The following is a 14,601-nucleotide window of genomic DNA, read 5'->3' as shown; positions in this document are numbered from 1 at the left end:
CTTTTTGACTCAACCACAAAGGTGAAATGAAAGACATTCTCTTTATTGTTTTAAAACTTCAAGCTTTCCAGTTGGAGATATCCCTCCCTGAGGAAGTCTTGGGACACTTTAGGGAATGTTGGTTTTCCTCCTCATTTGTGAGATTTTTCAAAGTCCTTCAAGAAGGCTCTTACTTATGATTTTTCTTTACGTGCTGGTTGTCCCCGGGGTTGCTGAGGCTCACTGATATACCCAGGAATTGTATGAGGAACAGGAACCACACAGCGGTAGACAGAGGAGAGGGTAGAGAATGTGCCCTGTGTTCTAGGCCTGGTCGGGAAGTAGCTCTGTGACCCGAGACACGTTAAAGCACGGAGTTTCCTGTATAGAGTGAAGTTGGACCCAGTGACCCTCGGTCCTTGAATTTCACTTGGCACGTGTTTACTGGTAGCCTCTCACACAGATAGAAGGGGGGGCCAGACCCAGTCCCAGGAATTCTCTGGGGAGCCCTTGACCCTGAGATTTACTTACATGGCTTAAAAAAAACCACTCAACCTCAAAGACTAAAAATAACTGTTAGAGCTCAGGACTTTTTAAAACATTTCCTCACAAATAGGATGAGCCAACTTTGCAGCAGGGGATAAAGGGATTCTATCCAGGCCCGTAAACAAAGGAGATCCTAAGTTCTTTTTCCTTGTGAAGCAGGATGGTGGGAACCTTATAGTCAAGGAGGCCCAATGGATGGGAAGAAGTGGAGGCAAGAGGTACCAAGTTCTATAGGGTAGTTCTCACCCTATAGAAGCCAAAGAATCTAGCTAACGTTGAAAGCAGTCTTCACCAGAAGACAGTAGGCGGAGAGGGATAATGCCCGTGTCCAGAAACCAAGTTGAGGTGGGTACACAGACCCTCCCAAGAGTTTCAAGTAGTGAGTTTGTATACTGGGCATCTGGTCTGTTCCCTGGGATGGGGGCTTGCTAAAGCTGGCATGACAGCTGGCTTTCATTCAAAGAAACCTTGAGCGTATAAGATGGACATGGAAAGGCATAAGCCCCCGAGGTCTCTGATCAGGAATTCTCTGGACCTTTCACTAAAGACAGAGAGATACAACAAGCTAAGAAGGATTGTTCCTTAGGGTCTCTACCCAAGTGTAAGGTATAGTAGAACTTCCTTTGGGCTTAAGGAATCTGTCCCCACCCCTCTGGCTCCAGCTGCAGAGAATGTCAGGGAGCCCATAGCCATTCCCCCTTGGGAAGGCCAGGATAAGGATGAACCTGTCACTTCCAAACAGTCCTAAGGCAGGAAGGAAACCTTGTTCAGCAGATTCTCAGCTAGCACTGCCTTTACCAGATCTTTCTCCGCTGTGGTTCAAGTCCATCCCTGGTATTTTAGGAAAATTTAAGATCAAATTTTTTTTCATGTATGTTCATTTGGTATCCTGGATCACTCCTTTAACGTTGTCATTGGTATTCATGATAGTATTCTGGAATACCTTTCAGAGCAAATAGGGAGGTGGAATCCTCTTGTAAGATTTGAAGAGATACTTGCTTTGCTCTTGAGGCCTTATTTAAAATCATTACTGCATTAAAAATAGAAAAACAAGGAATTTGTCAACTTCTCCTAGTTCGACTTTCCTAAGGCCCAGACCCCTCTGGCTGCGTTTTTAACTTGTGGACAAATGTCTGAACCACCTGCCCGGGGCCAAGTGAGGCGTTAGCAGAAGCGGGCTTACCACGTCGTCTTCAGTCCACGAGCCAATCTCAAAGGAGGGCAGCAGCTGCATGGGAAATACGAATGCGGTGAAACACAAAAGCAAGATTGTCATTGCCTTTTTGGTTTATCCCTTGTCTTCCCATTTTAGCTCTCGGCCGCTGCTCTGGCTCGGTTCCTCCTACAGGTTACGTTGAATGGAAAGCACCTTTCCTGACCTTATGGGGAATTTCTCAGTGCTCCAAGCACTGTGCCCACAGAAGCACGGGGCACCCGCTTCTCTTTAACAATTCACTGCACTCGGCGAGCTGTTGCAGCAGGCCTGTAGGTCCTGAGATCGTCCTCTCTTGGTATGTGGCCCACCGAGAGGAGTCTTACCTCCCGCAACAGGGCTTGGCAGTCAAGAAGTTTCTGACGTTTTGCCAGATACCAGAGCCTCCCTTGGAATTCTCCATCAACAGGAGAATCATATGATTATGAATGAAAATCCCAAAGCAACCCTTTGGTAATCAGATGACTTACATGCTTCTCAGTGTTCAGCCAAATGACTCACTTGCATTAACCAAATATTAGGACCCACGGATGAAGAAGGACAAGTGAAACTGGACTTCGTCGCAAGAAACTCAGGTTGTAGAGTTTCTTCTAATGGAAACTCAACTAACCTCCCTATCAGGTGGAGACAGGAAAGGTGACTTTGCAAAAGAACTTTGGCCTGCATCATTTTCAAAGCCAAAGGGCTACTAGCCTCAATATATGCCCATGGCCATAGGCTAAGTGATAAATGCCTACATAATCTGAAAAACATTGATGTGTCCTGTGTCTTGAATTAGTTTGCCATAGCCATTAGCTTTAACAAACTTATCTTGCTAGAATGGTTGGATTGCTCATAAGAGAATCATGGCCAAGTGTCTTTCAACCTTTGTTATAAGTAACATTTTTTTTGTGCATGAGTTGAAAAAAAGTTGAATTTGGTTGCTTTTACTATTACTCTAAAAATGAGAGGGTGGGAGAGTTAATCCTTCTAATCTGCAAGTATTTTGAACTCACATGCTCAAAACCCCAGTAGAAGTACTGGGGTTGAAATAGATGTGGATTTTAGATGCAAGAGCTCAAGGCTACCTTCACGTTGGTTTACTCGGTGCCTGGCAGAGAATGCCTGGCCTATAATCCCGGGTTAACTTTTGTTGAACTGTGTTGTTGGATGAATACAACTGCAAGGTACATTTACTAAAATGCTCAATTCTCTGGTATAGAATTCAATATCTGTGAGGCATTCCGGGGAAAGAGGCGGGTTTCATAGACTAAGATGGGGAACAGAAGGCGTGGTGGCTGGAGGTGGGTACTGTAGGGCAAGGAACAGAGAGGTAATTCCAGATGAGGAAAAGCAAGTAGGCCAAACACTGGCAGTAGTGTGAGGGAGAGGAAGAGGGAGGGCATGTTGGCCTCACTGGATGCAGTGTGTGCATGTCCGAGAATAAAGGGGAAATGCTTAACATCTTTGCTTAAAATGCTCAAATTCTCTGGCAATGGTTAACACCTCTGGGGAGCCAAGCAGATTAAAAAAACCCACAAGTTACAGTATGTTTGAATGAGTAGAGTGTGAATATTATTGCTAAGTTGCAAAGGTATGAATCACTACTGTGCTACCTGCATCCCCCTGTGCCCTGGTTCCCTCAGGATCGCCCCTCTCCTCCTCTGAAATACTTGATACATGTAGGACTCGCCACACGCACTCACCTGCTTCAGTAATGCAGAAAGGAAAATGACTTGAAGAAAATCTAAAACTGAATTTGATCAAAGGAAACACACGACAAGTTTTTGTCTTCACAGGGCAGCCGAACACAGCTGCAGAAGCATGCCATTTCCTTTTCCCATCACGCAAACAAATGTGAAATAAGGAACTTTTTTTGAAGAGTTCAAAGAACGGCAGACTGAGTTACAGAAATATTTCCCTGCATCAAGGCTAAGCCTCTATAGAGAGTGGGGGATGTATGGTGTTTTGATTTGTATACAATTCCCAAATGTTGCACTAAACATAATGGATAAATAAGTATTTCTTGTATAAAAGTTGTAAACGAAACAACTAATCAAAACTGACATATTTGGTTTTAGGGTCAAAAGGAGGAGGGAAGAGTTCTGTAGCCCTCCGAGGGTGCTCATCAAGATGACGCCAAGGGAAAGGCACAGATTCACTTGGATAATCACTCCAGCAGGATTCTTGCATCAGGCTTGCAGAGATCAGTGAGAGGAAGGCTGGAGCCAGGCACCGCTTCAAGACGGTTTGAATTTGGCAAGACGGGGGTAAGAGGTAATGATCTCCAGCCACATCGTGGTTTACCATTTCCTTAGCACGTCAGTGTATCTGCTGTAGGGTGAGTTCTAAGCATTTCGTTCTTTGGGGATTAAAAAAAATTCACCTCATGACTGGCCCATCACGTTACAACTTCATTATTTACACTCAACTGATTTCGGGAGAGAAAAGCTCACATTCGTGTGCACGCGTGTGGCAGTGTCCTTCCAAGGACGTCGGAATCCAGTCTAACAAAGATCTGATATACACAGCAACACATAACAAAGGGATTTACTGTCAAAACGTTTATTGCAAAATGGAGTCTTAAAACAAAGAAAAGCAAAGAAAAGTTCACATCAAAATGAAATGTATGACACCAACTTGGATTTCTGAATACATCGTGGACTTTGTGCTGGAGTATCAGATTCCAACTATGAAATCAGTAACCGAGTAGTCTTACCACACACGAGTGAAATGTAATCTTCCATACAAACATTGTACAAGATATTTGGCATAGGATTTGCTCAGAATAACATTGTAATAGAATAGTTGAGAAAAAGGTTCCATTAAAAAAAAAATAAAGTGATAATGCCATCATCTATTCAAAGCTCACACTCAAAGAATATAAATATTTTCTAGTATTTAGTACAAAATTTTTGAAGAGTGCAAAAGCAGTATGTGCAGTGTCTTGTAGCTGACGTTAAAAGATAAACTATTCTGCACATTCTATAAAATAATGTAGGTGCTTAAAACTCTAGTTTTAAAGTCAGTAATCACATGCCAGAAAGCTCCTCACAGGCAATAGAATGCAAGTAGGTTGAAGCCTGAAGGAACACTGCTAGCCCTCCAGATTCCCTGCTACACACTCATTTTTCATCACAGAAATGCTACAGCTTGCAGGCTATGCCACAATCAAAAGAACAGAACAGATTCTTCTCTCTGGCAATGCTTAGAGTCGGAACAGGATAAAAGTCTTACTCAAAAAGCAGCAAAAGGTGCCTGATTATAGAAAAATTATGCTCTATTATAAATGTGGTATGGTGAGACACTGCTAGTTTGTAAAAGGCCGCAACAAGTCTAGTGTTATCAAAAACCAAAAAAAGTATCAATGTTATTTAACTCAGAATAGCTTTTAAGATGTTCTTTTATGAAACGCTCACTACTCCAGGGAAAACTGAAAAATAAAGTTATGTACATCATAATGCTATGAGAAGTCATTCGGGATCTCTCCCAAATCTTACCTCCCATTCCTTGATTTTAATAGGGATCAGTTGTGAATACCTCAGCTGTTGTTAAAGTCTAACAGATTTGCTGCATGTTAAAAAAAAAAAAATCACTGGCTAAAAACTGGCCCTCAACATTTTCAGAGCATCCAAAACAAGTGTGCTACGTGTCTCCAACCCTTTCCCCTTGGTTATTAATGTAAAATATTAAAATGTGATTTTTCTTAAACAAAGAGTCCTTTTAACCTGCCTGCCCTGCAGAACTGTGGCTCCCTCAGTGATGTTTTTCTTTTTTATTTATTTTGGAATTGGTGTAATAAGAGTGACCCCCTCCCCCAGGTAAACTTTGCTATTTTATAAAGTTTCTACCAGCATTCTTAAAGGGAAAGAAACCATTTCCACAAGTGGAGATTCAAGATAAATGTCACAAACCTATAAAATTCAGATTGTATTAGGTTGTGATTTTTGAAAATGCATCTTTTGACTTGAGAAAGTTTGTTTAAGGAGAAAAAAAAATGAGATGTAGAACTCTAACCGCCAGGCTTAGCAAGTTTCCCAGTGAGGGGAGGGACCAGGCTGTGGGCTTTTTGGATGGAGTTCTTTACTGGGAGGGACTGCCTCAGGCGTGTAGGCTGTTACCATTTTTGGCGCTGGGCACTAAACACACCCCCAGGCACCCTGACAACCAAAACTGTGCCCCAGCACTCTCAAACACCATTAGGGCCCTGGATGAGAGTTTCTGGTAGTGTCATCGAATTCTATATGATGGACTTTATGAATACAGAAAAAAAAAAGAGTAGTTGTATTTTCAGTTGTATGGCTCTGACAATTACTACCACAATTTAGAGTTTCAATGATCATTTTGAATCTTTAAATTTATTAGTGTTACTTTAGTTATCCTCTTTATAAATGTACATTTTTGTAAGTCAAGTAATTGGCAATAGACCCAACATCAGTATATTGCCATTTCAAAAACTGATCTGAAAAGTGAATTAGAAGCTGCACGATTCACATCAGCTTTAGAAATTCTGTGTATTAAACAGTTCTTTGAAAAAATAATAGAATAATGGAGTCTAAAGTCTTCTAAATCGTCACAGATAGAGTGAGACCACTTTAAAATTTTGTTTATACGATTCAGATTTTAGGGATGTTCAAAACCCTAGAAAGACACTGATTTGGAACAGAGTAAAATGATACCGTGCGGTAACTACAATACAGATCCCGGTGGAGAACAGTTTCAAGCTTATCACTGAAGCTTTCAATTCTGCTGTATCCTAAATCCCTGACATTTTTTCTTGGTAGAGTTCTGAGCTACAACCATCTCTGGAATACTGGTGAAGAAAATGGTAGCAGTTGAGAGATGAGGGAAATGTTGCCTAATTCACAGTAAACCTAGCTCTGAGCATAAAGTCCTATGACCTATCTCTTTTGGCCCTAATTGGCTACTTTTATTAACGTGCCAAACCTTTATTGCAATTACAATAGATTTATATGTAAATGAAGAAAAAAATGTCAGTTTCATCCTGTTTATATGTTCTAAATTTGATGATGATTCTTAAATGAGAGACAAGGGTTTACATCCTGACGTAAAGTGCACAGATCCCAAAATGAGCCCACAGAGATCCCCTTATCGGTGAGACCTTCTCTGGCCACACTATAAAATCCACAGCACTCCTCTACACGTGTCGGCCTCCTTCCCTACTCCCTTTCTCAGCGTGCACTTAGCAAACGTTTACATACCCTAGAACGCATTTGCTTATTGTCGGGACCTCTGCTCGCTAGCACGTGTGCTCCAGGAGCACAAGGGTTTCCCTGTGGCTGGTCCCTGGAACAGCACCCGGCACAGAGACAAGGGGGCTCCGTGAGCATCTGTGGAATGAATGACTTTATCTTTACCCAGAAAGATGTGCTTCCCCTTTGGCTCTGCCTTTCACAGTGTCCCCAGGACATGCTGCATAGGCAAGGGCTGAAAACCCTCCCTCTGCTCTGCTCCAAGATGTTCTGCTTCAGGGGCTCAACTGGAGTCACAGAGACCTCCCCGTCGGTGTTTGTGCCCGGGCTAGCACTAGGCAGTGGTGTGCACGTACCTACATACGTTGGCATGGACAGCAGCTGTACCAGATTGGATATGTAGGGAACCCATCTTCTAGGGGGAAGGTTTACCTAGAAACGGGCGGCAGCAGGGCCTGCAGACACCCCAGATACAGTCTTCAGAGAGCAACAGATTAAATTTGTTTGTATTCTAAGAATGTCCTCTGAATCTTTCCTAAAAGCTATTCACTTTAACTTCCGTCCCATACTACTCAACAAACATTATTGGAAATTGACAATTTAGTTTCTCAGGTTACTGTAACCACTTATTTTTTAGTGTCTTTTCACTGGCATAAATAATAGTAGCTAAGATTAACTGACCACTCACCATGGGCCTGGTATTGTGTTAAGTGCTTTACATGTATTATTTCATTTAATCCTTACAACACTCCTTTGAAGTGGGTACTCTTATTATCCCCATGTCAGAAATGAACAGACAGACACACAGAAGTTAAATAATTTTTAACAGATTGCACAGCAGTTTTGAATCATAATTTGACTCCAGATTCTTCTTTTTATCACTGTAGTATATAGATCGTTCTACATTTCACACCCAGAACATTTTAATAGTTATTTTTCTCCAAATAAAGCTGGCCCAGCATACTGATCATTTTGTGATATTTTTCAGCTGTTAATAGGGATCAGAAGCATGTCATGCTTCAAATTTCAAGAGGCTTTTTATGATTGAATATACTTGGAAATAGTATTAGATAATATCTATGATGATATCCTTTCTTAAATTTCCCATAAAAAGAGCCACCAAAAGTATTTTAGTTTAATAGTCAAATGAATGGCACCTCTTTCCAATACAGGCTAAAAAAAAAGGTTTTATTCTTTTGCCTTTCTGTATGTGTGTGTGTGTGTCTGTGTGTATATTTTGATTTTTTTTTATATCAATGTTTTATAGTTTAAACCAGCTTTGACAAAGGTGATAACATTCTGAGAATATTTCTCTGGCTGACTAGGTTTTTAGAGCAGCACCTACATTTACTTCCATTTAACACCAGCATGGCTGAGTCAGGGTTAAAATAAAAATTAAAAAAAAAAAACTCTAGAAGGCTGGATTTGATAAGAAAGACCCTTCATCCTGTACTTCTGTCTCAGTGAGTATAACTTATCTTTGCTATCCCTTTTATAATATTTAGTTCGCTCTTTAAAACATCAGTACGTGTATTTTGTTTTTGTTTTTTGTTTTTTTTTATTTTTTTTTATTTTTTTAGTACGTGTATTTTGAATCTAGGTTTATCACACCCCTCTGGAAAACAAACACGTATACGCCTTACTGGAAGTGCAGAGCAGGTCTGAGTAGCACTTGTGCTGCCTGGAAGTATCCCTTTAAGACCACGTCCTTCTCCTTTTATAAACTAAGCCTTAGATGCTGGTGTGTTGTGCAGAAGCTTCCAGGGCTAGCACTGATATGAAAGCCTGCAACATCTGCTGCTGGTTTCAAATTAGAGTATTTCTTCTTCCAGTGTACTACTGAGAACATCTCTCAGGTTTTACTGTGAGTAGTTGTGCCATAAGTATTGAAGGTCCTTGGTGGGCAGCCCGGGTGGCTCAGCGGTTTAGCGCCGCCTTCGGCCCAGGTTGTGATCTAGAGTCCCAGGATCGAGTCCCATGTCAGGCTCCCTGCATGGAGCCTGCTTCTCCCTCGGCCTGGGTCTCTGCCTCTCACTCTCTCTCTCTCTCTGTCTCTCATGAATAAATAAAATCTTTAAAAAAAGAAAGAAAAAAGAAGATCCTTGGCATTTAGGTATTTCTGAAGAAGCATTTGTTACAGCCTTCTTTCATCTCCATTTTTTTATTGGTAGATTTTGTAGTCACTGTTATTTCTGAAAGTACAGTGTATAACCATAAGAAAAAAAAATGTAGTGTGTTACAAGAGAATCAGTGTCAAAGAAGAATTAGGGGGAAGAGTGCTTTTTCAAAATGTATTTTTCTTAAGCAATTAAATAAATCAAATACAAACTATAAAGTATTCATTAAAAAAAAAAGCCAGAATGTAATTAGTTAAAACTACTATAATAGAATCACATATTTCTAAAATCAGGCACCACATTTGCTGACTCATTAAATATACCTTTCTGGCTTAATCCCCCCACCCCCCACTTTTTTGTAAGCAGGAAAAAAAGAAGTAAAATCATCAAAGAAATGACTGTCATCGAAATGTGATTGGCCTAAAAATTCAGTGCTCAGTTTTCTAACTCCTTACTGGTTTTTGTACAGACTGAGATAGCAAGTTTCTTTCGCTTTTCCAAACATTTTCAATTTTATCACTTTGCTTTCTGCTTTCATTCACTATTATTATCCATGTCATTATCCTCCTCATCACCGTCATCATCATCATCGTCACCTTCTGACAAGTCAAAATCACTGAACCCCAGGGCCATGTTGACCTTCTTGCCCCTTCTCTTAGATGTGGTTTTGGAAGAATTCTGCTTGGCTTGCATGTTTATCTGCATCCCAGAATGCAGCACAGCTCCTGCTTTGTTCATTGAGAAGATATCCCCAAAGCCCATCAGCATCATGGCCTGCAGACTTTGGTTCATGCCATGGCCCTCCCCGTTACTTGCTGCTGTGATCTGACATGACATCTCTGCACTGTTTGACTCCTCTGTCTTAGATTCAAAGTAAGACTCCTCAGACATTCTTGCAGCAAGAGGCAAGAGAAGCTATCAGGAGGGAAGAAAGGACAGAAGTAAAAAGAGAAATTAGGACCAATTTAAATAAAGGAAACAGATACCACAAAATTAGTGGGTGCTGCGCAGAAGGTAAATGATTAGTGAAATAAATGAATGTAGGGAATTATGTGAGAATTTATTTAATGGCAGGTTTGGCATCAGCATATTTGCCATAATTTATAAATGACAGAGTAAATCACAACCAAAAGTTTGCAAAGCACCATAGCGGGACAAATTTCAAATGGGAAGGAAGTTGCAAGTTTTAAGCCCTCATTTCACTTAAAATAGTTTTGAGGGTTGCATTTAATTTTTCCCCATTTCTCTTTCACAGAAACGTTTAGCTAACTATTAAATTTAAAAAAGAAATTAAATAGAGATTAAATTTCAAGTAAAAATTGAGAAACCTTGTACCAAAGAATAAAGCTTAGAGGAAGTTTGAAACCAGTTCAGTAGTCAATATCCTTCTAAGGAAATCTAAGCCATTAATCTCCTTTTTACCTAGATTACTATTTGACTCTAAACTAAAAACGAGTCTGGAATTCACTAGTTTCCATTTATTATTTATTACAGCCAGATATAATACTAATTATTCAACTTATAATTTACATGTAAACAAATTCTAGATCTGTCTCTAATACTTAAGTTATAAACAAGTATGTAACTACAGATGAAAAGTGGGAGGGCAAATTAGTATTAATTGTTTAGACTGTTGCCTTTTCACTCTATTCTCTAAGTGTCCTTCTTTTAGCAGTTGTTTTTTTTTTTTTTTTTTTTTTTTTTTTTTAGGAATTCCCCTTCACAGTGGATACAGATATCAATTTCCTACCTTATGTAATTATTTTGAACAGCTAAGCTATTCCCATAAATGTCAGTCACATTCATTTCAGAGGTAGAACTGTCAGGATCTTAAAAAGTGTTACTGCCTCTTCTTTTGAGGACTAATTAGCAAACTGAGGTTTATATTTTTGGTATTGATTAAATATTGATAAGTTTATGATAAACAATGTACAGGTAACATATGGGATGACCTTTACATCCTCGGTGAAAAGATATTTTTTAGGGCCAATTTCCTAATTTTTAAATTGAGGTTGGGGGACTTGTGTGTGTTTTTAAGTTTTGGTTTTTTAAAGTAATCTCTACACCCGATGTGGGCCTTGAACTCATGACCCCAAGATAAAGAGTCGCGTGCTTCTCCAACTGAGCTTGCCAGGCGCCCCCTGGAGTCGAGTTTTTTTTTTTTTTTTTTTAAATATCTTACTCTATTAGGAATAGAGATACCCAGAGCTGTTAGTTCAGTAAGAACCTCATATGCTTCAGCTAAAAATTAGTACCAGTTATATGGAAGAAAAAAATCGCTTAGATCCTTTATCACTGGAAACAGGATTTTACTTTCCTTGCAGTCCAACCTCCCAGCTTTTCAGATTTGTTTCCAATTGTTAGATTCTCTTAGCACTTTGTTGCTGATTTAGTATTTCATGGGTCCTTCCTCACAATTATGTTAAGTTCTCAACAGAAGCCTCTCAAAAAAGTTTATATGTTGCAAAGAAATTGAATTCTTATATCAAGTTACAGCAATAAAAATAATAAACATTATAACTTAGGTGTGGAGAATTCATCTTCCCAAATACCTTCAATAATGTTTTAGTTTCAGGAAAGAAAATAGTGTCCTTCCTTGAAATAAACCCAATAATACTATCTTTTATGAAGTTCCATAAATGTTAAACTTTTATAATTAAGATGAGGCTACATACATACGGAAAGCCTAAGCTTCCAGCTACTTCCTTTAAAAAGGTTCATTTTATCTTTCGCTCAGAAACTTCATTTAAAGTCAACTAGAAACTGATGTGAGGATAAAAGAAAATACCTGAGCACAAACTTTCTTTCCTCAGAAACACCAGCTCTAAGCAGAAGAGACATTAAAAGCAAGTACTGTTAAGAAAGAAAACTTAGCCTTCATAGAGGAAAAAAAAAAAAAAAAAGGGAAGAAAATCTCTGAGATCATGCTTCATGCTGTCCATTGTTAGATGGTAGCCTTCAGAGCAGTTCCTTTACAGAAAGTTTTCTGGAGTTAAAACGCAAGCATACAACCTACTGAGCACTCCTACTGTTTCATTATTTATTATACAAGTGTCTTACTAATAGCAATAATGTGTGCAAGGCAGCCCATGATTTCTTAGCAAAACGAATGCCAAAAAACCAAAGAAAGATTCTAAGGCATACTGTAATAAGTAGTTTAAAGTTTTTTCTTACAATGCTACATTTAGAAAGAGTCAAGCCATGCAGTGCTTTATAGCTTAAGATTTCAGTGTACTTAAAAAAAAAAAAAAAAAAAAAAAAAAAAAACCACCTCGCAGCCTTCAGAAGACAGCCGTATTTCTGCCTCTTCTCAGCTCTGGGAGAAGCAGTTCTCCTTGTAGCCCCTCAGGGTAATGTTTTTTGAGTCTGCCTGTTGGTACCAATTCAGCCAGAACAGGAGACTTCCCTTGACTTCCGGCCTGAGAGCCAAGTTAAATTCACTGAACTTCTAAAACGTGGTACCTTTTATTTATTTATTTTTTGTAAAATGTGGTACCTTTTAATGTCCTACGGCGGTCTTATGTATAGCAGTTCAGTTCTGACTTTGGAAGTTCCTGCACAGCCAAAGTCATTTTGGAAAAAGCTAAATCTGATAATAAACATTTAACTTCACTCTATTTTCCTTTTTTGGATATCAGGTTGCTTCTCCACATAAAGTAGAAAAGGAGGCAAAGTCTTCTATTCTTTAGACACTGGAAAATACTTTGCAACTGGGCACTGGCTGCTTAAGGAAGATAAAGGCTTATAAAAATAGGAAAGGTTTTTGAAGATCACAAAGAGAAGGGCATTTAAGTTTTTTGTTTTTGCATAACTGCTATAGCAACTATTAAAAATGAATTTAAAATACATAACAAGTTTACTTGTAATCTTATCATTACTTGTGATTTTAGAGTGGACAAAAATTACCCATTAAAAACCCTGAAAAAGCCAATGATAAACTTCTACTTAATTCCTGAAATGAAAAATCATTTCAAAAGAGGGAAGGCTCCTGAACTTCTGATTAGATTTTACTATATCATGGCAACATATAGACACAAGCTAAGAACATAAATAGTGAAATCCTTAAAAAGAATTTTTATTTTCTCCTAAATAGAAGACTTGGAAGAAAACCAAGGTATTTCCTAGATGTAGTTAACTATCGGAGGCTGGTCCCAAGGGAAGCCTTTTTGCATTCTTTCGCTGCAATGATTCTAACACTAAATTGAGCGAGGAATATTAATGCTTGTCGTTTATATGTCACTAAGTTCGCTTTCTTTTAGAAGGAAAACTTGGTTAAGTTCTGCTACACGAAGACTCTTAGACAGCTAGCTGCCTCCGTGTTACGCTTATTCATCACGGATGGACTCCGTGGAGTTAATCGGCCTTTAGACGATGTTAGAGCCCCAGTGTTCTGGGGATCTAACAGATGGTGTGCAAATACACTGCATTTTATTTTTGTGATTCTAATACACAAACACTGACAAACCGTTCTTTCTTAGAGGAAGAGCCAGAAATAGGCTAAATAAGCCTTTCTTTTAAATTTCTGGCATTTTGTTCATTGAAATGAGAGCTGCGTGCTCCCTGAGTGTGCACATGGGCCCTTCCCCACAGGGGCAGGAGGCAGGATGGGAGGAGGTGGGGCTGCACCTTCTAAGTGGGGGGCCGAGTCACCCTGTGGGGAGCACTCACCGGGGTGTTGGACTGCTCCGTCAGCTTTTGCTCCCACATCTTCAGACGTCTTTCCCGCTCTTTGAGCTCCTGCTCTTTACAGCTGAGGTCCCGTTCTAGTTTCTTCAGCCTCTCGAGAGTTGCTTCAATTTCGCACCTGCCCGGGGATGACTGGTTTAGGTCTCAGCTTTGCTCAGGAGTTAGCAAACACTTAGCAAACACATTGTGGCTCATCAGGATGCTTACACCTTGTAAAAGGCCAAAATCCGCGCTTTTATTTTTCACCAGTTTTACCGAGCTATGGTTGACATAGATCACTGTGTAAGTGTAAGGTGTACGGCACGCTAGACTTCCACATAGCATGGCATGGTGACCCCTATAAATTCCATCAGCGCCCATCATCTCATGCAGAGCAAGCCAAAAAAAAAAAAAAATTTGTGATGAGAACTCTCCAGATTGACTCTCTAAATAGCTTTCACATATATAATACATTAAACTATAGTTCTCATGCCGTCTGTTACATTCCTTGGTCTTATGTATCTTGTAACTAGAAGTTTATGTCTTTTAGCCGCCTTCCTCCTATTTGTCCCACTGCCGCCACCACCTCTGGTAACCATAAATCTGATCCTTTTTTTCTGTGAGGTTGGGAAAACTTGTGCTTCTAACCAAAACAGTCAATTATCAGAGAATAAGAAATCTGTCGGAGCCTGCAAGAGCAACAGGTTTAGGAAAAGCAGCTCATAATATTTCCTTACTGCAACATTGAGGGCCCAGTGGGGTAGAGCCTGAGCTGTGGGGCTGTGTCCTGGTTCAGCTATTTAGTGAATGCTGATGTTCCAGTAGCCCTTTATAGTCTAAAAAGCACTGTTACATAAGATCTCATCTTATCCTCATGACAACCCCAAGA

At 39.7% G+C, this 14,601-nt stretch overlaps 1 protein-coding gene across 7 annotated transcripts in view; it reads right to left on the bottom strand.

The window, feature by feature from the left end:
- MAP3K20 (mitogen-activated protein kinase kinase kinase 20) overlaps positions 1–14,601 on the bottom strand; it is a 175,516-nt gene that overhangs the window by 34,360 nt on the left and 126,555 nt on the right. For 6 of the 7 annotated variants that reach the window (XM_038584869.1, XM_038584870.1, XM_038584871.1 and 3 more), the window contains 2 exons: positions 13,716–13,851; positions 1,709–1,753 (listed from right to left, as the gene is read on the bottom strand). In XM_038584869.1, the coding sequence (XP_038440797.1) occupies positions 1,709–1,753; positions 13,716–13,851 (181 nt within the window). Of the gene's footprint in view, positions 1–1,708; positions 1,754–9,075; positions 9,963–13,715; positions 13,852–14,601 lie in introns of those variants that run through there. The other variant, XM_038584872.1, reaches the window with a different exon arrangement.

The sequence above is a fragment of the Canis lupus genome, chromosome 36, assembly GCF_011100685.1.
Source record: "Canis lupus familiaris isolate Mischka breed German Shepherd chromosome 36, alternate assembly UU_Cfam_GSD_1.0, whole genome shotgun sequence".
Lineage (NCBI taxonomy): Eukaryota > Metazoa > Chordata > Mammalia > Carnivora > Canidae > Canis > Canis lupus.
The sequence above is the reverse complement of the archived record's forward strand: the minus strand, read 5'-3'. Positions and strand labels throughout refer to the sequence as shown.